Consider the following 25,197-nt stretch of genomic DNA (forward strand, 5'->3'; position numbering starts at 1 on the left):
TGTAATGTTTGTCATATTAGTCATGTACCTTGTAATGTAGAGAGGGTGTAATGTTAGTCGTGTTCCTTGTAGTGCAGAGGGGGTGCATTGTTAGTCATGTACCTTGTAGTGCAGAGAGGGTGTAATATTAGTCATGTTCCTTGTAGTGCAGAGAGGGTGTAATGTTAGTCATGCTCCTTGTACTGCAGAGAGGGTGTAATGTTAGTCATGTTCCTTGTAGTGCAGAGAGGGTGCAATGTTAGTCATTTTCCTTGTAGTGCAGAGAGGGTGTAATGTTAGTCAGGTTCCTTGTATTGCAGAGAGGGTGTAATGTTAGTCGTGTTCCTTGTAGTGCAGAGGGGGTGCATTGTTAGTCATGTACCTTGTAGAGTAGAGGGGGTGCATTGTTAGTCATGTATCTTGTAGTGCAGAGGGGGTGCATTGTTAGTCATGTACCTTGTAGTGTAGAGAGGGTGTAATATTAGTCATGATCCTTGTAGAGCAGAGAGGGTGCAATGTTAGTCATGTTAGTCATGTTCCTTGTAGTGCAGAGAGGGTGTAATGTTAGTTGTGTTCCTTTGTGTGCAGAGAGAGTGCAATGTTAGTCATTTACTTTGTAGTGCAGAGAGGGTGTAATATTAGTCATGTTCCTTGTAGTGCAGAGAGGGTGCAATGTTAGTCATGTTCCTTGTAGTGCAGAGAGGGTTTGATGTTAGTCGTGTTCCTTGTAGTGCAGAGAGGGTGTAATTTTAGTCATGTTAGTCATGTGCCTTGTAGTGCAGAGAGGGTGTAATGTTAGTCATGTTAATCATGTACCTTGTAGTGTAGAGAGGGTGTAATGTTAGTCATGTTAATCATGTACCTTGTAGTGTAGAGAGGGTGCAATGTTAGTCATGTTAGTCATGTACTTTGTAGTGCAGAGAGGGTGTAATAATAGTCATGTTCCTTGTAGTGCAGAGAGGGTGCAATGCTAGTCATGTTAGTCATGTTCCTTGTAGTGCAGAGAGGGCTTAATGTTAGTCATGACAGTCATGTTCCTTGTAGTGCAGAGAGGGTGTAATTTTAGTCATATTAGTCATGTACTTTGTATTGCAGAGAGGGTGTAATGTTAGTCGTGTTAGTCATGTACCTTGTAGTGTAGAGAGGGTGTAATGCTAGTCATGTTAGTCATGTACCTTGTAGTGTGGAGGGTGCAATGTTAGTCATGTTCCTTGTAGTGCAGAGAGGGTGTAATGTTAGTTGTGTTCCTTTGTGTGCAGAGAGTATGCAATGTTAGTCATGTACTTTGTAGTGCAGAGAGGGTGTAATATTAGTCATGTTCCTTGTAGTGCAGAGAGGGTGTAGTATTAGTCATGTTCCTTGTAGTGCAGAGAGAGTGCAATGTTAGTCATGTCCCTTGTAGTGCAGAGAGGGTGCAATGTTAGTCATGACAGTCATGTTCCTTGTAGTGCAGAGAGGGTGTAATTTTAGTAATGTTAGTCATGTACCTTGTATTGCATAGAGGGTGTAATGTTGGTCGTGTTAGTCATGTACCTTGTAGTGTAGAGAGGGTGTAATGTTAGTCATGTACCTTGTAGTGTAGAGAGGGTATAATGTTAGTCATATTAGTCATGTACCTTGTAATGTAGAGAGGGTATAATGTTAGTCTTGTTCCTTGTAGTGCAGAGAGGGTGTAATGTTAGTCGGGTTCCTTGTAGTTCAAAGAGGGTGTAATGTTAGTCGTGTTCCTTGTAGTGCAGAGGGGGTGCATTGTTAGTCATGTTAGACATGTTCCTTGTAGTGCAGAGAGGGTGCAATGTTAATCGTGTTCCTTGTAGTGCAGAGAGGGTGCAATGTTCGTCATGTTCCTTGTAGAGCAGAGAGGGTGTAATGTTAATCATGTTCCTTGTAGTGCAGAGAGGGTGTAATGTTAGTATGGTTCCTTGTAGTGCAAAGAGGGTGTAATGTTAGTCGTGTACCTTGTAGTGCAGAGAGGGTGCAATGTTAGCCGTGTTCCTTGTAGTGCAGAGAGGGTGTAATGTTAGTCATGTACCTTGTAGTGCAGAGAGGGTGCAATGTTAGCCGTGTTCCTTGTAGTGCAGAGAGGGTGTAATGTTAGTCGTGTACATTGTAGTGCAGAGAGGGTGCAATGTTAGCCGTGTACCTTGTCATGCAGAGAGGGTGCAATGTTAGCTGTGTACCTTGTCGTGCAGAGAAGGTGCAATGTTAGCCGTGTTCCTTGTAGTGCAGAGAGGGTGCAATGTTAGTCATGTTCCTTGTAGTGCAGAGAGGGTGCAATGCTAGCCGTGTACCTTGTCGTGCAGAGAGTGTGCAATGTTAGCCTTGTTCCTTGTAGTGCAGAGAGGGTTTAATGTTAGTCATGTTCCTTGTAGTGCAGAGAGGGTGCAATGTTAGCTGTGTACCTTGTAGTGCAGAGAGGGTGCAATGTTAGTCGTGTACCTTGTAGTGCAGAGAGGGTGCAATGTTAGCCGTGTACCTTTTAGTGCAGAGAGGGTGCAATGTTAGTCATGTTCCTTGTAGTGCAGAGAGGGTGTAATGTTAGTCGTGTTAGTCATGTTCCTTGTAGTGCAGAGAGGGTGTAATGTTAGTTGTGTTCCTATGTGTGCAGAGAGAGTGCAATGTTAGTCATGTACTTTGTAGTGCAGAGAGGGTGTAATATTAGTCATGTTCCTTGTAGTGCAGAGAGGGTGCAATGTTAGTCATGTTCCTTGTAGTGCAGAGAGGGTTTGATGTTAGTCGTGTTCCTTGTAGTGCAGAGAGGGTGCAATGTTAGTCATGACAGTCATGTTCCTTGTAGTGCAGAGAGGGTGTAATTTTAGTAATGTTAGTCATGTACCTTGTATTGCAGAGAGGGTGTACTGTTGGTCGTGTTAGTCATGTACCTTGTAGTGTAGAGAGGGTGTAATGTTAGTCATGTACCTTGTAGTGTAGAGAGGGTATAATGTTAGTCATATTAGTCATGTACCTTGTAATGTAGAGAGGGTATAATGTTAGTCTTGTTCCTTGTAGTGCAGAGAGGGTGTAATGTTAGTCGGGTTCCTTGTAGTGCAAAGAGGGTGTAATGTTAGTCGTGTTCCTTGTAGTGCAGAGGGGGTGCATTGTTAGTCATGTTAGACATGTTCCTTGTAGTGCAGAGAGGGTACAATGTTAATCGTGTTCCTTGTAGTGCAGAGAGGGTGCAATGTTAGTCATGTTCCTTGTAGAGCAGAGAGGGTGTAATGTTAATCATGTTCCTTGTAGTGCAGAGAGGGTGTAATGTTAGTATGGTTCCTTGTAGGGCAGAGAGGGTGTTATGTTATTCGGGTTCCTTGTAGGGCAGAGAGGGTGCAATGTTAGTCGTGTTCCTTGTAGTGCAGAGGGGGTGCATTGTTAGTCATGTACCTTGTAGTGTAGAGAGGGTGTAATTTAGTCATGTTAGTCATGTACCTTGTAGCGTAGAGAGAGTGTAATGTTAGTCATATTAGTCATGTACCTTGTAGTGTAGAGAGGGTTTAATGTTAGTCATGTTAGTCATGTACCTTGTAGGGTAGAGAGGGTGTAATGTTAGTCATATTAGTCATGTACCTTGTAGTGTAGAGAGGGTGTAATGTTAGTCATGTTAGTCATGTACCTTGTAGTGTAGAGATTATGTAATGTTAGTCATATTAGTCATGTACCTTGTAATGTAGAGAGGGTATAATGTTAGTCTTGTTCCTTGTAGTGCAGAGAGGGTGCAATGTTAGTCGTGTACCTTGTAGTGCAGAGAGGGTGCAATGTTAGTCATGTACCTTGTAGTGCAAAGAGGGTGTAATGTTAGTCGTGTACCTTGTAGTGCAGAGAGGGTGCAATGTTAGCCGTGTTCCTTGTAGTGCAGAGAGGGTGTAATGTTAGTCATGTACCTTGTAGTGCAGAGAGGGTGCAATGTTAGCCGTGTTCCTTGTAGTGCAGAGAGGGTGTAATGTTAGTCGTGTACATTGTAGTGCAGAGAGGGTGCAATGTTAGCCGTGTACCTTGTCATGCAGAGAGGGTGCAATGTTAGCTGTGTACCTTGTCGTGCAGAGAAGGTGCAATGTTAGCCGTGTTCCTTGTAGTGCAGAGAGGGTGCAATGTTAGTCATGTTCCTTGTAGTGCAGAGAGGGTGCAATGCTAGCCGTGTACCTTGTCGTGCATAGAGTGTGCAATGTTAGCCTTGTTCCTTGTAGTGCAGAGAGGGTTTAATGTTAGTCATGTTCCTTGTAGTGCAGAGAGGGTGCAATGTTAGCTGTGTACCTTGTAGTGCAGAGAGGGTGCAATGTTAGTCGTGTACCTTGTAGTGCAGAGAGGGTGCAATGTTAGCCGTGTACCTTTTAGTGCAGAGAGGGTGCAATGTTAGTCATGTTCCTTGTAGTGCAGAGAGGGTGTAATGTTAGTCGTGTTCCTTGTAGTGCAGAGAGGGTGCAATGTTAGCCGTGTTCCTTGTAGTGTAGAGAGGATGTAATGTTAGTCATGTACCTTGTAGTGTAGAGAGGATGTAATGTTAGTCATGTTAGTCATGTACCTTGTAGTGTAGAGAGGGTGTAATGTTAGTCATATTAGTCATGTACCTTGTAATGTAGAGAGGGTATAATGTTAGTCTTGTTCCTTGTAGTGCAGAGAGGGTGCATTGTTAGTCGTGTACCTTGTAGTGCAGAGAGGGTGCAATGTTAGTCATGTACCTTGTAATGCAGAGAGGGTTCAATGTTAGCCGTGTTCCTTGTAGTGCAGAGAGGGTGTAATGTTAGTCATGTACCTTGTAGTGCAGAGAGGGTGCAATGTTAGCCGTGTTCCTTGTAGTGCAGAGAGGGTGTAATGTTAGTCGTGTACCTTGTAGTGCAGAGAGGCTGCAATGTTAGCCGTGTACCTTGTCGTGCAGAGAGGGTGCAATGTTAGCCGTGTACATTGTCGTGCAGAGAGGGTGCAATGTTAGCCGTGTTCCTTGTTGTGCAGAGAGGGTGCAATGTTAGTCATGTTCCTTGTAGTGCAGAGTGGGTGCAATGTTAGCTGTGTACCTTGTAGTGCAGAGAGGGTGCAATGTTAGTCATGTACCTTGTAGTGCAGAGAGTGTGCAATGTTAGCCGTGTACCTTGTAGTGCAGAGAGGGTGCAATGTTAGTCATGTACCTTGTACTGCAGAGAGGGTGCAATGTTAGCCGTGTACCCTGTAGTGCAGAGAGGGTGCAATGTTAGTCATGTTCCTTGTAGTGCAGAGAGGGTGCAATGTTAGTCATGTTCATTGTAGTGCAGAGAGGGTGCAATGTTAGCCGTGTACCTTGTAGTGCAGAGAGTGTGCAATGTTAGCCGTGTACCCTGTAGTGCAGAGAGGGTGCAATGGACTTCTTTAAGATGAAATGGAATCATATTGACTTCTTAGGGGCTAATGGGATGTAGAGGGGAGCACTTAGCTGCAAACAAGTTTATGTTGATGTGCCAGCTCCTCACAGCGCCCTCTGCACCCCATAGTTGCGAGTGGCCCCCAGATGGATTTAGAGGAACGGATTTAATGGCGAGTACCAAAAATCCACTTTTCATCTTCATATCCTATTCATGTAGTGATCTGGGTGGTACCATTAAATAGCCAGCAGATGTCCCTAGAGCTCTACAGAAGATGCCAAGTGAAATCACTGTCAGCATCAATTAGAACAGTGATATTTTCATGGCTTAAAAAGGTACAGGCAATGGAATATTATTAGTGGAGGTATTGCTCTGTTCCTTTGTGGCCTTAGAATCATTTTGGAGCTATACTGCAAGTTCATTAGAAAACCCACCTACTTAATAAATAAATTAACTTGTGTATATTTGTGTAGTTGGATTCAAGCCAATGTTTCCCTGTTAGCAAGTTCAATGCTTCTTACCCCATTGTGGAACATGGATTCAATCATCAGCCCCCAGAGGTCGGTGAATGAGGTTTTCTGCCCATCAGTTGCTGCCTGCTTGAGCTCCCTGCGATAGTATTTCAGCCTGTCCATTGAAAATGCGCTCATTTTTGTCCTGGTCACATGATCCTTAGCTTTCTTTATTGGCTCAGATAGCTCATTATGTGACCACTCTGGATCCTCATAAAGCTTGCTCATGGTCCTAATTAAAAAAAATTAATAAAGTCCCCAATTAAGAAATTGACCAAGTGGTTAAATCTCTCTTTTAGGTGCAGGTGAAAGTGTAAACATGGAAACATATTCATAGAGGGACTAAGAACCTTTTTTTTTCATTTGTTTTGCACATTTATTATGAATTAACAAATTTCCAAGACCCAGGAATCTTCTGAACCCCATTTAGACTTTACCCATCACACTGTTAAACAATGGGACTCAACTAAGGACTCATAATGACTGATTTAAAGGAAAGTATTACTGGAATCGCCTTTAAAGGGTCATCCAGGAAGATACATTAACTGTTTGAAAGCCTTCAGTCAGGCTGGACTAAAATATTATTTACCATCTCAAGCTAGCTACACACCATACAATTATCAGGCCGATCAGCCAATAATCGGGATATTGGGCGATTTATCTGTAGTATATAGGCATGATGGTTTGGGCCAAGTGTCAATAAAATGGCCCAAACACACTTGGATTCGATTATACGATCGTTCTTGCCAAAAGTTGTTATCTGTTATTTTCTCAGATGTTTAATGTTTAGCTCATCATCCTTATGGGCGGACATATGTAAATAATTGATCCATGCACCTGAAAATCGCCAAATTTTAACAAAAATTGTATAGTGTGTACAGCCGATATCGGGACCTTCCACTAGCAGAAAAATAGTGCCGTTTGTCGGTTTGAATGAAAAATCACACTAGTGTTTAGTTAGCTAAATAAGTGGAAAGGTAATTTCATGGAATAAGAGCCCAAATGTGCACCAATCTCGTTAATAAACTCAAAAATAAAACAATAACGAAAACAAAAACTCAGCCGTTCTGCGCTGCAAACTTAAACAGTATTTAACATATTTAAAAAAATAAGTAAATAAATAAAAACCACACAGACATTTATGTCTCTCGTGCCATGAAAGGCCTGTACAACTCTGATGGAACAGTGGATTGGTTCTGAGCTTGATAGCCGGTAGTAGAGGACGCTTTGGAAGGCATAGGTAAAGTGTCTATGAATGTGGTCATTAACAGGTCCTACAAGAAGTTGTATAAGCTGTACCACCCTCCAACTTGGCTGGAAGATAAGTTCAGGGGCACTGGACGCTTTAGGCCTAATTCTAAATTGCACATAATGCAGTCACAATTCCGTACGCTTTCTGTGATCGAAAATCTCATACGAACATCCGCTGGAGTCAGACACATCAATGTGACCACTCCGCCCTTCATCCGCAAGAGCAGCTGTCATCACAATCATCAATATTTGCACCAGTCCTTGGTGCAGGGCCGTAGCTAGGGTAGTGCGGCCGGTGCCATCACACAGGGCACCACAGGGCAGGGGGCGCTGTTTGGGCCTGTCAAATTTCTGTTTATTATCATTCTTGCTTGTAGCTTCCTCTTATTTCATCCCCAGCATCTCCTGGCCTCTCCTATCTTTTCCCTGGCCCTTCCCCATGAAGCCATGGCCCTTTTTTGGGTGCATTATGTCCCTTTGAAAAGTGAGGGGGGTGCCAATGCTCTTTCTGGCACAGGGCACCAAAAAGTCTAGTTACGGCTCTGCCTTGGTGCAGGAAATCCGACTGACATCGGATGAATGACGTCTCGGAAACAGGACGCAACTCTGTGTACCTGCCCACAGAAAATGTAGTCTACATGCAAATGCTCTATTGCCACCCAGTGATGCCCATCCGGCTTCAAGGGAAAAACGACATAGATGCGCACAATTCAAAATAGCTCGTAAGTGCATATGCAGGCTCATTTGCAGTTTGCTTAAAAATCATTTGATTCATCCACATTCAGAATTGCGTTAATCTCAGAATCAGACCCTGTATGTTTAAGATAGGCTATGGTACTGAGACTCACTAAAAGGGAGGGACTGGTACTAATTGCCTGGGCCCATTGTTAGATACGCCCGGGCCAGTTGTTGAGGGGGAAAAATGGCCCCCTTTGAAGCGCATGGCACTGATCGCATAATATTGTAGATTGTTTTTTGCTTTTTTTTTTGAAGGAGCAATGTGTTAGAGAACGTTTGCCCACCATGGCTGACACCTACAGGCCCCAGCTCCTCAGACAAATCTTGGAATTGCCTCTGGGCTATGAGCTAGTGACCAGCCTGTGCTTCCCTTATCTTCCCCCTATGCCTTTCAGCATTCATTTATGTTTCTTTACCACATTTTATTTCGATATACTGTATACATTTTATCTATTTGTCTAAGTCATATTAATGTTATTTATAATTGCTGTATTATTACCATGTAGAACCAGAGGCGCCTGCAATGTATGAGACACAGTCCAACAGACCCATCTTCTGGAGGCCGTACAGATGACTGTACAAACAGGACATAGCTCGCGCTCCCCCACCTGTTGCCATGACAGCCACAACGGGAATCTATGCAAGAGAAGAACATAGCAAATTTTGGTTGATTCTCTATGGTCTGTTATGAGAGTTCCTAACTGACTGCTATCTGTAGTAAGTATTGAAGAGAAAAATTCCCAGCTACCTCTATTGCCCCCTTTGTTACTTACATGGAAGATTAATCTCTTTGACCTTTTAAATAACATTGGAAGTGGGATGAAGAGTAAGAAAATAAGGGAGTAATGGAGGGTGAATTTGGAGGCCAAAGGTGAAGAACAGTTGTAGGGCATGGAAAGGGGGAATAGAGTTTACACCCCTTGTATACAAAGATGGTACAGTAGCTAGTATATAGTCCTCTGGTGTTACTTTCATGGTACTCATGCAACATCATATAATTTCAGTTCTATCAAAGTATATATTATAATGTTCCAGTATTCCTACCTCTTCACCCACCAGATCCCCCTCTAACTGCAGGACTTTCTTTAGCGCATCAGCTACCACTCGTTGCCTTTTGGTCAGAAATAGCTTCTCTTTATCACACAGATCGAACCCCAGCCTCACATTCAGCTTCTCCGGACTGAAAACAAGAAGAGTTTGTGTAAACAGACACCAGAGGCTGGAAGTAAAAGCTCTGTTCTTTTAATTACAGTTTGATTAAAAATCCCAAGTTGGGTAATGTCTTTTTCTCCAATCTTTCTATAGACCAGGAGGTTGAACCATTTGGTCTTGCCTTTGCATACATGTCAGAATGACTCTGGTAGATCAGAAAATGAATATAAAACATTAAGTATTATATGCTATTTCTATTGTGGTTATCATGATTTGGGCTGGGGAGGGGGGTTTCCAGGCAATCGGAACCCCCCCCCCCCCCCCCCATCATTTGCCTATGACACTGGAGCATAAAGGGGCGTAATACAGTAAGAAGCTGCACCATTTGTACTGTAGGCCATTTGTACTGTAGTGGAAGTGAATGTAAAAGCTCTGTTCTTTTTAAATTATAGTTTGATTGAAAGTCTAAAGTTGGGTAATGTCTTTTTCCCCAATCCTTCTATAGTCCAGGAGGCTGAGCCATTTTGTCTTGCCTTTCCATACATGTCAGAATGACTCCGGTAGATCAGAAAATTAATATAAAACATTAATTATTGTTAGTAAGCCCGAAGGCTGACATTTAAGCATGAGGGACATTAAACCACAAGTGTTTTGAGTGTTGCCAGTTTAATAACGTGTTGGTTATTGCCCCTGGCTTTATGCAGCCAATTAATGTTTAATGGGGAGTGGTCTAAGAGTATTTAATGGAGTGATGTATGTATATCTGTCTCTTTGTTCCAGTTTTTTCCCACCCTCCCTCCCTCTTTTTGTTTGTTGAATGTATGATGGTTGGTTTGGTGGTTGCAGAAAAGAAAGACACTTGGAGTTACTTTATGGTAATAGGTAGGCTTAGTGGGTGCGCTCTCATTAAAGTGGAGTAAGGCGACAGCCAATTGTCCTGGACGGGAAATGGCTATACCACCTGGACCGGTGGTTGAAGGTAAAGGAGAGTTGATCACCAATGCTTGGCTTGTGTGTGTTTGTAGGGAGCTGTTTGGTAGTTATCGTCCTGTGCGTTCTATTTGTACCGTCACCATTATTAGTATTAACTTATAGTCTAAAATTTAATGACCCTTCAAAAATAAATTTTACAAAATATTTAAACGCCAGCACTGTTGTCTGTGTCTTTATTTTTAGAAGTTAAGTTACATTGTATTTAAGAAGGTTGTTATATGGTAACACGATGATATACGTTAGTGAGTTTATGAAGGTAATTTTGAAATTAAAATATGTAAATCCTCTTTGCTTTTGGTAAGTGCCTCGGGGAAACGTTTTCAGTTATATCTTAAGTCAATCATGGCAGTAAGCTGACATTGGAACTGACTCTCTACATTTAATGTGTCACATTACTACTTTCAAATGTTTTATTACATAACCAAAGCTTTACTTATTAAGTATATCTTGTATAAAGTTTATGTGGCTGGTTCACAAGACATCCCATTGAATGTATAGGATGACAAGCTTACAGTATCAAGGATGTGGAAAAATCACTGGTAACGAGCCCCTGCAGCCAGTGGCGTCACAAGGTGGGTGCGGGGGGTGCGGCCCGCACCCGGGTGTCACCCGCCGAGGAGTGACACCAAGGTGCAGGCTCCCCCTCAGTGACGGGAGCCGGGTGCTGCACTATAGCATTAAGTGCAGCGCTCGGCTCCTGTCAGTGAGGGAGCCGGCACTGTCCATGCCCGCACCTCCTGCACCCCCACACCCCATTGATACATAATGTATCATACATTTTTTTTACCGCGGCCACGGCAGGGTAAGCACCGCGAGGCCACGCCCCTCCCGAAGATCCGACATGCGAGACCACGCCCCAGACACACCCCATCCCGAAGACCACGCCCCCATTTCGGCGGTTGCGACGCGCATGGTGTCCCTCCCCGCAGCAGGTGTCACCGCGGGGAGGGACGCCACTGCCTGCAGCCACCCAATATAACTGGATCCCCCCGTACATCCACAATATCATCTCATAACATAAAATCATATGTTCGCATGTTCGTCTTCTTGCACCTGTCCAGCATTCAAAAACCAACAACGCCCTAACCCGTGCAGCTAGGAGTTTTCCAAATGCTTGATTTTAGAGCAAGTGTAGCCAGTCCATGAAGAGGACATAATCAGCACTTAACCAGCTATAATATGCATCATATGAAATATAGTGCATGTAATTATACTGACATATACAGAATCAATGACCACAGTATGCCATTATATGCAGCAGTAGGGTCATCCTGCCGGAGCTAAATGGTTTTATTTCAGATGTGGGCTCCATTCCAGATCATTTGAGCAAGTTCGGGTGTCTGTGAGAGCAGCAGAAGAACCTAGCACTGCCCTGGCCATATATGTACATATTGGTCTCCTTATGCACTGGATAGTGTATTATTATACAGTATTAATAATTTAACTTATAGACGGTCTGTATCAGTGCACTCCATTAGGTGCATGTTTTCCAGATCTCCTAGTTGGTGCACAAGTTTATTCATTACTGGTTCACACATTTTAAATTCTATAGTGGTTATCTGTGGGCTGGGGAGGGGGGTTTCCAGGCATCCATAACCCCCCCCCCCCCTATGTTTGCATACCATGATACTGGAGCATAAAGGGGCATAATACAGTAGGAAGCTGCGCCATTTGTACTGTAGGCCATTTGTACTGTAGGCCTGATGGTGTGCAGCTTCCTAAATCACCTTCTATGCATACAAAAGTCTATTGAACAAATAGCCATGCGTTGATAGAAAATACTATACCATTCTTTCAATTTAATCTGCATTTCCAAAGGCTTGACCTAAAAAAAAAAAGATATTCTTTAATATCATTACCCACAATGCTCACAAACTTTTAAGACACAAAACAGTTAGTTAGAAGTGTTTAAATATAATAATATAATGTGCTTTCAGATTGTGTAAAAAGTCATCATTTAGTTTGAGGTGGGCAATCTGTGGTTCTCCAATTTAAAATGCTGGATGTAAAGTAGCTGGAGAGCTACAAGCGGCATCACTTTAGGTAATAAATGAACTAATGCATTCACTAATGGTGCATGCTCTGAGCATGCAGAGTGGTGTCCTCTAGTGATCCAACCCCTGCACATGCTCACAAGAGTGGGGGCCTTAAGAGGCGAGACCAGCGTTTTGCTAGGGTGCCTGACAATACTGTGTTCCACCCTTGGAACTACATCTTCTTTAAAGCTCAGCCAATTTGTAAACATATACAGGATCCAAATAAATGATTGTTATCACATATAGGGGTAGATGTACTAAGCTCTGTAAAGTGATAAAGTGGACAGTGATAAACTACCAGCCACTCAGCTCCTAACTGTCATGTTACAGGCTATGTTTAAAAAATACAAGAAACAGCAAAAGGTATTCCCCCAGCACTCGGAATGAAATCAGCAATAAGATTTGAAAAACTACATGGTGGTAGATAATTCATATTTGCAAAAATATGGCTAATCCTCCAGGCCACTTCACGGCGTCTCTGCATACTGGAGGTCCCTAATACTTAGTCAAAGTCTGAGGCGCAGAACCCTAAACCGACAAAGGCCAGCTACCCCAGGACAGCACACTTATGAGAGGCTAAAGTGTTAGTTTTTGTTTTATTCTTATTAACACTTACAATGTGTTAAAAGGTGATACACGAGTGATAGGTGTCATTAAATTGCTAAGAATTTTTTTTTTAGTATTAATAGAAAAATAATTTGAAGGTGTTAATAAAAAGTGCTTAATAAAGTGTTACAGTGTGCCACCCCAGCCACACCAACCCAGGGAGCACCGCACCCCAAACTCATCCCTAAAACTAATAACAATATCCAATTTGGGTCATATATTTGCCCAATATAAAGCCACATGATAATGGCACATACACAAATATATCTGAATTGAGAGCCAGCTTACCTTGGAGTCACCCCTGGGTCCTCCTAATGGCACTACAGGAACCAGCATACCCTCCAAACGCTGGTCCCATCTATGCCTCTCAGAACAGCAGTACATGTTGGTAGCTGCTCAATCACTTCAGTAATATCACTCAGGTGCATGAAAGGGAGAGGTTAAATGGGCTGAACCTCCAGGCCACTTCACGGCGTCTCTGTATACTGGAGGCCCCTAATACTACTCCCACTGGTGTGCTGTCCTGGGGTGGCTGGCCTTTTCCGGCATTTTGGGGTTCTGCACCCAAAACTTTGACTAAGTATTAGGGACCTCCAGTATACAGAGATGCTGTGAAGTGGCCTGGAGGCTTAGCCATGTTTTTGCAAATATATGCAACTGAGGCCCTGATTCAGAGCCGGACGCTCTGACAGAGCGCTCGCTCTGAATCAGGGCTGTCCTTCTTAATTTTTATGTGTTAAAAGGTGATACACGAGTGATAGGTGTCATTAAATTGCTAAGAATTTTTTTTTTAGTATTAATAGAAAAATAATTTGAAGGTGTTAATAAAAAGTGCTTAATAAAGTGTTACAGTGTGCCACCCCAGCCACACCAACCCAGGGACCACCCACAGCTATAGCGAGTGGCCAGGAAGATGGTCGCGATGGTCAAGACCATTGCGACCATCGGGTTTGCGATGAGACCCTTGTGGTAGGATCTCGTTGCCGCAAGCCCTGGAGTGCTTTCGGCTCTATCAGAGCCGGAAGCACTCCCACTGACATCACTTGTGATGTCAGTGGGGTCCGGCCCCAGACGGTAGGCGTTCCCATGGGAACGCCTCTGTCTGGGCAGCCACGCCCACCAAAGGGGGCGTGCTGTCACTCACCATCGACAGCACGCCCCCTTTGGTGCGAGACCCAGAGCGACGGCTTGCCCGTCGCTATCCGGGTCTCGCGCATGCGCACGACGGAGCCGGGTCCGTTGTGCGCATGCGCACTGGGCCAACATCGACCCGCTTGCGAGCGCTCAGCGCTCGCGAGCGGGTCTGAATCAGGCCCTGAGATCTTATCTACCACCATGTAGTTTTTCAAATCTTATTCCGAGTGCTGGGGCATAACTTTTGCTGCTTAGAATAACCCCTCCCTTACATGCACCTGAGTGATATTACTGAAGTGATTGAGCAGCTACCAACATGTAGTTGATTGGTTGGTAGTTTATCACTCTACAATTGATCACTTTTCAGAGCTTAGTACATATGTCCCATAGAAAGGTTTACTTGCCTCCATTGCAGGTAGCTGGACATTAACCTCTTTCTCCATGGGAGATAGTAAAGTAAGTGGCACTGTGGTTTGGCTTAAACTGTCATTTTCCGTTTCATTACTCTAAAAATCATGAGAAATAAAACATGTTAAGTATGAAAACCTTGATGCACTGTAGCCTGCAGTACACACTTACTACATATAAATATGTCATGAGTAGTTTATCCTATTTAATTAATCCCATTCTGAAAAACTAAGGGCCTGATTTATTACTGATCGTTATTGCAACCGCAGCTGCGATTACGCATGCAGACCCACTGCGAAAATATGCTAATGTTTGCAATCACAATGCCATCGCAGCCCAACATAAGGACGCTTCCCCTCAGTGGCATCACAATGGTGGTGCGGGCCACACCCCGGGTGTCACTAAAGTGCAGACTCCCCCTCAGTGTCAGGAGCCGGGTGCCGCACTGTAGCATGACGTGCAGCACTCGGCTCCTGTCACAGTCAGGGAGCCGGCACTATAAGTACACTGGTCCCCGAGTCCAACCACACCTCCGGGACCCCAGGAGAGACTAAAACCGGTGTTCAAGTGTGTGGCCCCGCCCCATCCGCAAGGCCATGCCCCTTGTCACACGGCCACACCCCGTTTTCCCTGGCGTGCAGCGATCCCACGCGCACTACTAAGCTGCTTACCCCTACCCGCACTGGGTGCATCAACAAGTAGGGACGCCACTTCAACCCCTTACTCACATCCTTAATACTTTGCAAGTCTGCGAAACCATCGGTAACATCGAGTGCCATCGGAGCCTCACGCACAATTACAACAGGTCTGACCTTACTCAGAATTTGCTAACCTCATCGTACGCTGTGAAATCTCAGGCTGCGTATGGCATCGCCCCTGTAACGGCATTCAAACGCACTGACACACCTGCGTTACATCGACCACCCGTCCCCCCCCGTCAACCCCCCCCTTAACGGTCACTTCCTGTCAATCACTCTGCGTTGGGTCTGCGTGGTCTCTGCGATCGCAGTGTAGCCGCCGTACGATGCATACGCATCAATCGGCCGTCTGCATCCGTAATGAATCAGGCCCTAAGTACAGTCTTGCACCCAATCTAGTTGAAACAAAACACAACAAATACAGGCGCCTCAGCGAGGGTCATTTTATCAGCATTTTTAAATTAATATATATTATTGTCATTTATTATTTGTTTGTGGATTTGAATTGTATTGAATACTTTTGTGTTCAGGGATATTAAACACGGTCTTTTTACTTTCCCTTTGAGCTAATCTCTCCTTTGTGGTGTTTTTATATGGCACCTAATCTGTATATGTGAGGAACACCCCTGATTAGCCCGAATGCCACCCTCCTTTTGGCCAGTGCAAAATTTTACATGACTGCAGATGCCATCATCTTGGCCCATTTGCTGTCCCATAAATCATAGTTACCCACACTTTCAGAACATCCGAGAGACTCACAAATTTCGGGGAGTCCTAATGAATGATTAGAAGAGTGGGTCACTCTCCCGCATCCTGCCCACTACCAAATGAAATGGGCATGATGGGGGGCTAGTGATGTAATTCTTGGTGAATTGTATCGTGACCACAATTTGCGGCATTGCATAGTAAGGTCGAAGCCTTGATGGAGCAATCTTGTCACATCATCCTCACAACACTGGCCACCTGCGGAAACTGCTGTTTCTGCATGTTTAAGGACAGAATTAAGTGTCTCTTAAATGTACCAATAAAGAAAGCAGGAAATATCATATATACAGTCAGGTGCATAAATATTGGGACATTGACAGAATTTTCATATTTTGGCCTATATTCACCACCACAATGGCTTTGAAATGAAACAAACAAGATGGGTAATTACATCCAAATCAGGTGAACGGTGTAGGAATTACAACGGTTTCTATATGTGCCTCCCACTTTTTAAGGGACCAAAAGTAATGGGACTATCAACTCAAAAGCTATTTCATGGACAGGTGTGGGCTATTCCCTCATTATTTCATTATCAATTAAGCAGGTAAAAGGTCTGGAGTTGATTCTAGGTGTGACATTTGCATTTGTAATCAGTTGCTGTCGACTCTCAATATGAGATCCAAAGAGCTGTCACTATCAGTGAAGCAAGCCATCATTAGGCTGAAAAATCAAAACAAACCCATCAGAGAGATAGCAAAAACATTAGGTGTGGCCAAATCAACTGTTTGGAACATTCTTAAAAAGAAAAAACGCACCGGAGAGCTCAGCAACACCAAAAGACCCAGAAGACCACGGAAAACAACTGTGGTGGATGACAGAAGAATTATTTCCCTGGTGAAGAAAAACCCCTTCACAACAGTTGGCCAAATCAAGAGGTAGGTGTATATGTGTCAAAGTCAACTATCAAGAGAAGACTTCACAAGAGTGAATATAGAGGGTTCACCACAAGATGTAAAACATTGGTGAGCCACAAAAACAGGAAGACCAGATTAGAGTTTGCCAAACAACAACTAAAAAAGCCATTACAGTTCTGGAACAACATCCTATGGACAGATGAGACAAAGATCAACTTGTACCAGAGTGATGGGAAGAGAAGAGTATGGCGAAGGAAAGGAACTGCTCATGATCCAAAACATAACACCTCATCAGTGAAGCATGGTGGTGATAGTGTCATGGCGTGGGCATGTATGGCTGCCAATGGAACTGGTTCCTTTGTATTTATTGATGATGTGACTGCTGACAAAAGAATGAATTCTGAAGTGTTTCGGGCAATATTATATGCTCATATTCAGTCAAATGCTTCAGAACTCATTGGATGGCGCTTCACAGTGCAGATGGACAATGACCCGAAGCATACTGCAAAAGCAACCAAAGAGTTTTTTAAGGCTAAAAAGTGGAATGTTATGCAATGGCAAAGTCAATCCCCTGACCTGAATCCGATTGAGCATGCATTTCACTTGATGAAGACAAAACTGAAGGGAAAATGCCCCAAGAACAAGCAGGAACTGAAGACATTTGCAGTAGAGGCCTGGCAAAGCATCACCAGGGATGAAACCCAGTGTCTGATGATGTCTATGCGTTCCAGACATCAGGCTGTAATTGCCTGCAAAGGATTTGCAACAAAGTATTAAAAAGTGAAAGTTAGATTTAGGATTGTTTAGTTTGTCCCATTACTTTTGGCCCCTTAAAAAGTGGGAGGCACATATAGAAATCGTTGTAATTCCTACACCGTTCACCTGATTTGGATGTAATTACCCTCAAATTAAATCTGAAAGTCTGCAGTTAAAGCACATCTTGTTTGTTTCATTTCAAAGCCATTGTGGTGGTGAATAGAGGCCAAAATATGAAAATTCTGTCAATGTCCCAATATTTATGCACCTGACTGTATATCCTGCTTTCCGGCCACCAGTCGCCACTGCATCTGTCCCCATAGTTTTCTTCAGACGGCGCTAGTTGCTTACCTGCGTTCTCTCTCCTGTGGCTGCCAGAGATCCCGATGCACATTGTGGCTATTTCTGCATTGCGCAGCTATAAAGCCTTGCATGCGTAGTAGGTGGAAGTAAAGTGATGGTATATGTGATCACTTTACTTCTTACTCTCCGCCAGGAAAGCCTGTGACCCCGTGATTTAAATTGATACATTTAACAGACAAAAAAAAATAATATTATTATTGCTGTGATATGCGGCGATAAAAATCCTTTATATTCTACATATGCCCCTTAGACTGTATGGGGGCGATTACGTTGTTTTCACCGGCGGCTGGTAGTGCCAGGCGTCCAATGGAGCAATTCAGTTGTTGCCCTGGTTTTGTGCCCTGATCTGCACTTTAGACGGGTTTAGCCGTTTTACGCGGCTAAACTCTGACTGATTGGCTGTAAAGAGCACAATAATGGGCGCCCAAAACAACTGCATTGCAAAATTGGGCACCCATTAATTACAGCAATGTAAAAAAGAACTGACTCTTCCCATATATGTCTAATGTCTTTCCCCAGCATCAAACACTGACTATTGACAGCTTTATGATCTTCAGTTTAAAGGTGCAACTTACGAAGGTGACATCAAAAGAGGAGTACACTCTGTTCAGGCTGGCTGACATCTCTGTGCCCCAATCTCTTGGATAATGGAAAACGACAGTTTCATGTGAGCTGGAGTCTGAAGATAATAATATCCTGTGGGTGTCTTCATAGGAGCCTCTTACTGTGAGAGCCAGCTCTATTTTCCCTGAGGATGCATAACATAATAGTGAATTTCAAAACCAGTAGTGTAATTACATATAGCAGTGCTGTATAGCAGTGTCTGTCTTAAAATAAAATAGGTGCTAAAATATGTTATATATAAGGGACAGATTGTATTAAAATTGCATTGTGTATATGTATAAGCGCTCAACCCGAAAATGTCAGTATAGGAATCTTGTCAGTGTGGAAATATCATTTGTGTTTGTGAGGTAATGAATAGAAGATACACCGGCCACCTAAAAACTGCACCCTGTTCCTTGCTTAGGGATACCGGCAGTCAACTCCAATACCTGCCTAGCCACCCTTACCAGGGTGGAATGCAAGAGTCATCACCAGGAGTTCCCTGTAGGTGCTGGGTTACAAATAACTTTAATACATGTATACTTTTGCACAATAAAGAGGCAAAAAAGTTGCTAACAATAATTTTAAAATCTATCCTCCGTTGATTAATATGATTTTTTTTTTATTAATAGTGTGAAGCTCACTTAACAGTCATAAGTTAAAATGAGCTTCAAGATTATGTTAAGTATATGACATTTCAAATATACTTACGTTTAAAGGCTTCTTTCCTATGTTTCTCTACCTCAACCTCCAGAGCCACCATCTCTGGACACTGAAAGGAAGGAGTCATAATAAATGTTATGTATATGTAGACTTATCATACAATGGACGAGATGTACTAAGCATCGCATCTGTGATGCTGTACAGTCCGCCACTCAGGGCCGTAGCTAGGGTAGTGCGGCCGGTGCCATGGCACAGGGCACCACAGGTCAGGGGGCGCTGTTTGGGCCTGTCACTTTTCCTGTTTATTATCATTCTCACTTGTAGCTTCCTCTTATTTCATCCCCAGCATTTCCTGGCCTCCCCTATCTCTTCCCTGGCCCTTCCCCATGAAGCCATGGCCCTTTTTTGGGTGCATTATGTCCCTTTGAAAAATGAGGGGGGCACCAATGCTCCTTCTGGCACAGGGCACCAAAAAGTCTAGTTACGGCTCTGCCGCCACTTATCAGGTACATATACCGAGTATGTACCTAGAAATGTGCAAAGGACCACTCTCCCGGTAACAGCTGTCCTTTACCATAGAGGGCCTTCCGGGTTTATGACTCAGAAGTCCCTCTGGCGTCATTATGCATGCACAGAATGACATTTGCACTACGGGGGGAGCTGGGAGGGATCCGATTGGATCACTAGTAACATTCTATTATATTACTATTTCTATTGTGGTCATGGTGTGGGCTCGGGAGGGAGTTTCCAGGCAGACAGAACCCCCCCCTGCATTTGCCTATGGGCCAGATGGGAAGACCTTAACGTGGTTGGGCAGCTTGACAAATTATTGCACTATTTTGGAACTAACATTCCCTGTATTTACACTTTGAAAAGTAAGTGAGTGCCGAGTTTGTATGATTTTTTTTTTATGATTTAAACTCTCATCGAGATATTTTTCCATTTTGAAGATAAAACTCGACCGATGTGAGAGTTTCTGCTAAACTCTCACCTTATTACATATGGCCCATAATATTTTCTTTTTTTTTCTGTGGACCGTACCTGCTATTGCGTTTGGTAGGAATAAGAGGCTTGTGGTGGTATTTGTACCACCCTCCCTCTTAAATAGTCTTCCCCAAACTGTGTATGGAGAAGCTTTCTCCAATTTTTGGCAATCAATGTTTTGACGCATCTACGACCTCCCCTGTGTCATATATAAATGGCCACGTGGTAATAGAGAGCTTATACACTTGCCATATTGCAATATTTCCAACTGACATATTCAAAGCAGGTTGCAATGATGGCATTAAAAATTAATTTGTCAACCACTACCCATTTTCAGAACTCCCTCCACCACACCAGCAGACAGGCAGTCATGGCATCATAATAACAGAATGCTGGCCTGCATCACTTATTATGTTACTTCCTTCCTATACTGTGCTACTGACCAAAATAGTGTAATATTCCAATAGCCGATTTCAATAGTCAAATGTTTGTTGCCCGACATATCAGTATCCTTGTGCTATGTCTAGTTCAATGCACCAATAGTTGTTCATCATCTATGCATGGTTTACACTGGCCAACTTACCACCAAGACGCCATTAGTTGTGACTTTTTTCTGTGTTTCGGGACTGTTAAAACAGAAAATGCCACATTAGACACTGTTCTGTGACTGTCCCTCTCTGATTCTTGTTTCTTTAAATTTATTACAATTTTAAATGAACAAATGATGTTTATCTAAACCTTGTTCTGAATTTCACCTCTACCTGAATGAAGCTATTACATAATAAATGGTTAGATGACGTATTAATGCCTGAAATCTATCACTTCATTCCTGAGTGCTGACAGCATTCATAAACACGGCACACCTACCTGTTACTTTGTAGTTACATGTGCATTAATCATTGTGAATACTTACATGATTACCAGATTAAATTCTACATGCAGCTCTTCCTGAAACTGAAAAAAAATATATATTTTATAAAACTCAAAATGATAAGCTGATAAAAGAATGCTCATAGAAATTAGTAAAATAAAAAAAGTTAGTGCGGCATTAATCAATGTACCTTGGAAGCAGAACCAGCCAGTGCATTAACTAAAGTGGTCACCACAGTCCTATTAAAGTTTTTATTTTGTTTGTTTCTTCGATAGTTAGTAACCCTTCCACCTCTGAGATACTCTTCTCTTAGATGTCCAGTAAATGATACATTCAGGGCCTGATTCAGAGCCGGACGCTCTGACCAGCGCTCGCTCTGAATCAGGGCCCTCCTACATGAAAATGGAGCGTCCTCCTGGATGCTCGCATAGCTGTGGGTGACCACCCACAGCTTATGCGAGCGTCCATGATGATGGTCGAGATGGTCAAGACCATCGCGACCATCGGGCTTGCGACGGAGACCCTGCGGTAGGGTCTCGCTGCCGCAAGTCCTGGAGTGATTTTGGCTCTATCAGAGCCAAAATCACTCCCACTGACATCACTAGTGATGTCAGTGGGGCCGGCTTCAGACAGTAGGCGTTCCCATGGGAACGCCTCCGTCTGGAAGCCACGCCCCCGGCACGCTAGCCGGGTCTCGCGCATGCGCACGACGGAGCTCCCTCTGTCGTGCGCATGTGCAGTTGGGTAACATCGACCCGCTTGCGAGCGTCCTGCGCTCGCGAGCGGGTCTGAATGACCCCCTAAGTGTATTTGTAATAATGGTGATTTGTGTAATTAGAGGCCTCAGTTATATATATATTCTACTTATACAAATAATTTACAAGTAAAGGTGCATACACACACAACGATTTAGTTAATGAACGATTTTAGTAAACGATTTTCTACCTTGAAAAAATGAACTAAAATCATTTACTAAAGTTGTTCATTTACTATGTTCATTTAAATGTAATGAACGATTTTTATGAACTACAAACGATTTTTGCATATTAACTTAATGAAAATCGTTGAGTTGACAAGTCTGACTAAACTACAAACGTGAACGTGTATGAACGAAAATCGTTCATCGTTTGACTCAGAAAGTGACCGATTTTTACAAACGATTATCGTTAAACGATATCGTTTAACGATAATCGTTAAAAAAAATCGTTGAGTGTGTATGCACCTTAAATCATCAGTACACAGAGCAAGATGTTGGGGCATGGGTGATCGCGGCCGCAGAGAGGGGAAGGGGGGGTACTTTTTACCCAGGGTCTGGTGTTCACACATAGTTGTTTTATTTTGTTGGGGAGGAGGCTGGCAAAGCACCTCCAGGATTTGGCAAATCTCTCATTTCACCCAGGCCCATCGTAGAGATGGACATCGGAAGCCCACCATCAAAATGATGGCTGGGCTTCCGCCACTGAAACATTCGATACGATGGTAACTAACCATCACATCAAAATAATTTGATGAAAGAAAACACTGCCATGGTTTGTACATTCTCCCAAAAAACACGCATGCGCAATAGCAAACCACGGCCATTGCTTCCACAGCATTCGATGGCGAAAGCCATCAGAAAGCCGCTATCAAATGGTGAAAACACTTTCATCAAAAGAAAAATATTGATGGTGTTAAACCATCAGAAACTGCTAAAGGGATGATGATGCCTACCTCAGTGTTGGCTAACCTTGACACTCCAGCTGTTATGGAACTACATAACCCAGCATGCACTGCTACAGTTTTGCTATTAGGGCATGCTAAAACTGTGGCAGGGCATGCTGGGATATATAGTTCCACAACAGCTGGAGTGTCAAGGTTAGCCAACACTGGCCTACCTCATCATCTATCCACAAAGCAGCCACATAGGCTGCTCTGCCGGTGGTTCTGCCGGCAAGTGGCTATAAGCAAGTACAGTGTTCCTGCAAACTACTTGCTTGAGATCTCTAGATGTTTAGACTCAAAGAAATTCCCGCACCAAGATAAATTCTTCACAAAGTATGTAGTACAGGGATTTACCAATATATTATAGCAAATGGAACAGAATATCTCTAAATTAAAATTTAAATTGGAGGTGCAACCTACTGACTTAATTGAATACACATAACAAAAAAAGTCAGTTCTCCTATGGTGCACTCAGATCCCTTAAACACAGTATACTTCATTAGATAAAACTACATTTTATTTAATAGCCTTTAAAAAAGGTGTCAAAACCAGTCTGATATATGAATATGTAGCTTAATTAGTAGCTATAATAACTAAAGAGAGCTGTATGTAAATATGCCCAAAATAGGGCTACAAGAGGGAAGTATTAAAAAACAGTGCTGAGAAATCGATAAAGAAATGTGCAAAAAAAAAGTGAAAGTTATATAAATAATAAGGTCAAGAGTAAAAGAAAGGCTGAGCATTGCTAATTTTCACAAATAAAGCTTCATCAAGTTGTGTGTATGTGTGAATTGTTCTACGAGACAGTGGACCTTATTCAGAGGCGGCCGTATGGTCTACGACCGCACGGCCGCCTCGATGTTTTGCCAGTGCGCATGCGCACGAGGGAGCCGGCTCCCTCGTGCGCATGCATGAGACCCGCTACGACTGACAGCGCCGGTCGTAGCGGGTCTCTTTCCAAAGGGGGCGAGCGGTCGATGTTGATTGACAGCTCGCCCTGTTTGGAAGGCGGGCTGGGGGGGTGGCAGCACAAACGGAGGCGTTCCCATGGGAACGCCTGCCGTTTGGGGGAGGCCCCACTGACATCACTAGTCAGTGGAGATATCAGTGGAGAGCTTCCGGCTCTGACAGAGCCAGAAGCTCTCTGGGGCTTACGACAAGTGAGACCCTACCCTAGGGTCTCGTCGTAAGCCCCGATGGTCGCGATGGTCTCTGACCATCGTGACCCATCACCCGAGCGGTCGTTAGAGCTGTGGGTGTTAACCCACAGCCTAACGACCGCAACAGAGGCGGCCGGGCAGGATGCAAGTGGCCGCCCAGTTTCTGAGCGACCGCTTGCATCCTCCGACCGCCTCTGAATGAGGCCCAGTATCTTCTAGTATATGTAATGTATCACAAATTATTGCTTAATCAATGATCTGTGTGTGTGTGTGTGTGTGTGTGTGTGTGTGTGGACCTCTTGTTCCATGATATCTCATCAAAATATACAATGTATCTATCTGTTCATGCTGAGTGGATGACTCATACCCAGCTCCTTGCAGGTCTTAAACAGTAATATCCCCAATTGTCAGTGGCATATCTGGGGGAGGGGGTGGGGGTAGAGTGGGGCACATGCCCTAGGTGCTGTTGGACCTGGTGCACTCCCCCGCCTCCAGGTCCGACAGCGGCACTATACACTAAAACAAACACACCGCCACTGTGTAGTACATTCACTGACAGTTATTGGCTGCTGCACCCAGGGCTCTGCCTTCTGGCTCTCACAGTGGGTGAAGAGAGAGCCGTCATGACGTCTCTCCCATAGTGCCGAGCGGGATGAGAGGAGCGGCAGGTGCAGAAGCGGGGATTCGGGTAAATATACTTTTGTGTTGTATGTGTCTGTGTGTTTTATGTGTAGGGGCACTGCATAAGGGGCACTACTACTGGGGGCACTGTATATAAGGGGCACTACTGGGGTACTGTATATAAGGGGCACTACTGGGGGCACTGTATAAGGGACACTACTGGGGGCACTGTATAAGGGACACTACTGGGGTACTCCATAAGGGGCACTACTGGGGATACTGCAAAGGGGCACTACTACTGGGCACATTGCTAAGGGGCACTGCATAAAGTTCACTACTTCTGTGGGCACTGCTACTGGTTGCACTGCTACTGGGGGCACTACTACTGGGGGCATTAAGGTGCATATGGAATGGAAAGGAATGTTCCCAGAGTGACGAAAAACGGTGGCGTGTCATGTTGACATGCCCCATTTTAAAGTGAGCACACCCCTTTTGTCACATGGTCACATCCCCTTTTTTGGCGCACACAGTTGGGGGTGGCGCCATTTTTCATCTAGCCCTGGGCGCCAAATACCCTAGTTACGCCACTGCCAATGATTCACAGGAATCAGATAGTGTAGCCTCTGAAAATTCACAAAATATCACTATTATGATATATTTGTTTAATGTTCAATGACAAATTATACAGATCCCTTAATTGCCAATTTGTACCCTATTCCTATAGCGTCTATGCAACTAAGAGTGACACGAAAATGTGCATCCTCAAAAAAATGGTGATTATTTCCCCTTTTATTAGGGTTATCAATATGCTGAACTTATTGAGACTGATACACAGTCTTATGTAGAGTCTCACTAAATTTATAGTGGTCAGATGATTGTAAATGTCCACTCATGCAGCATTTTGTGTTAAAGTGGACAGTATTCTTCACATGTACACTATTTACAAAGGATAATCATATGCACATCATACAAATATATAGGGTATGATCAATAATGCCAAACTGTTATTACACTGTACTGCA

General features: G+C 43.7%; 1 protein-coding gene across 1 annotated transcript in view; it reads right to left on the bottom strand.

Annotated features, from left to right (window-relative positions):
- The window catches only part of LOC148525112 (cytosolic phospholipase A2 delta-like), a 111,035-nt gene that overhangs the window by 40,758 nt on the left and 45,080 nt on the right, over window positions 1–25,197 (bottom strand). The window contains exons 5-13 of the mRNA XM_088471331.1: window positions 20,736–20,776; window positions 20,406–20,448; window positions 18,887–18,947; window positions 18,148–18,320; window positions 14,133–14,234; window positions 11,740–11,777; window positions 8,852–8,987; window positions 8,307–8,443; window positions 5,828–6,050 (exon numbers count right to left, since the gene is read on the bottom strand). Of these exons, the coding sequence (XP_088327457.1) occupies window positions 5,828–6,050; window positions 8,307–8,443; window positions 8,852–8,987; window positions 11,740–11,777; window positions 14,133–14,234; window positions 18,148–18,320; window positions 18,887–18,947; window positions 20,406–20,448; window positions 20,736–20,776 (954 nt within the window). The remainder of the gene's footprint in view (window positions 1–5,827; window positions 6,051–8,306; window positions 8,444–8,851; window positions 8,988–11,739; window positions 11,778–14,132; window positions 14,235–18,147; window positions 18,321–18,886; window positions 18,948–20,405; window positions 20,449–20,735; window positions 20,777–25,197) is intronic.

Source organism: Taudactylus pleione, unplaced genomic scaffold, assembly GCF_031769625.1.
Source record: "Taudactylus pleione unplaced genomic scaffold, aTauple2 ptg000113l, whole genome shotgun sequence".
NCBI classification, from domain to species: domain Eukaryota; kingdom Metazoa; phylum Chordata; class Amphibia; order Anura; family Myobatrachidae; genus Taudactylus; species Taudactylus pleione.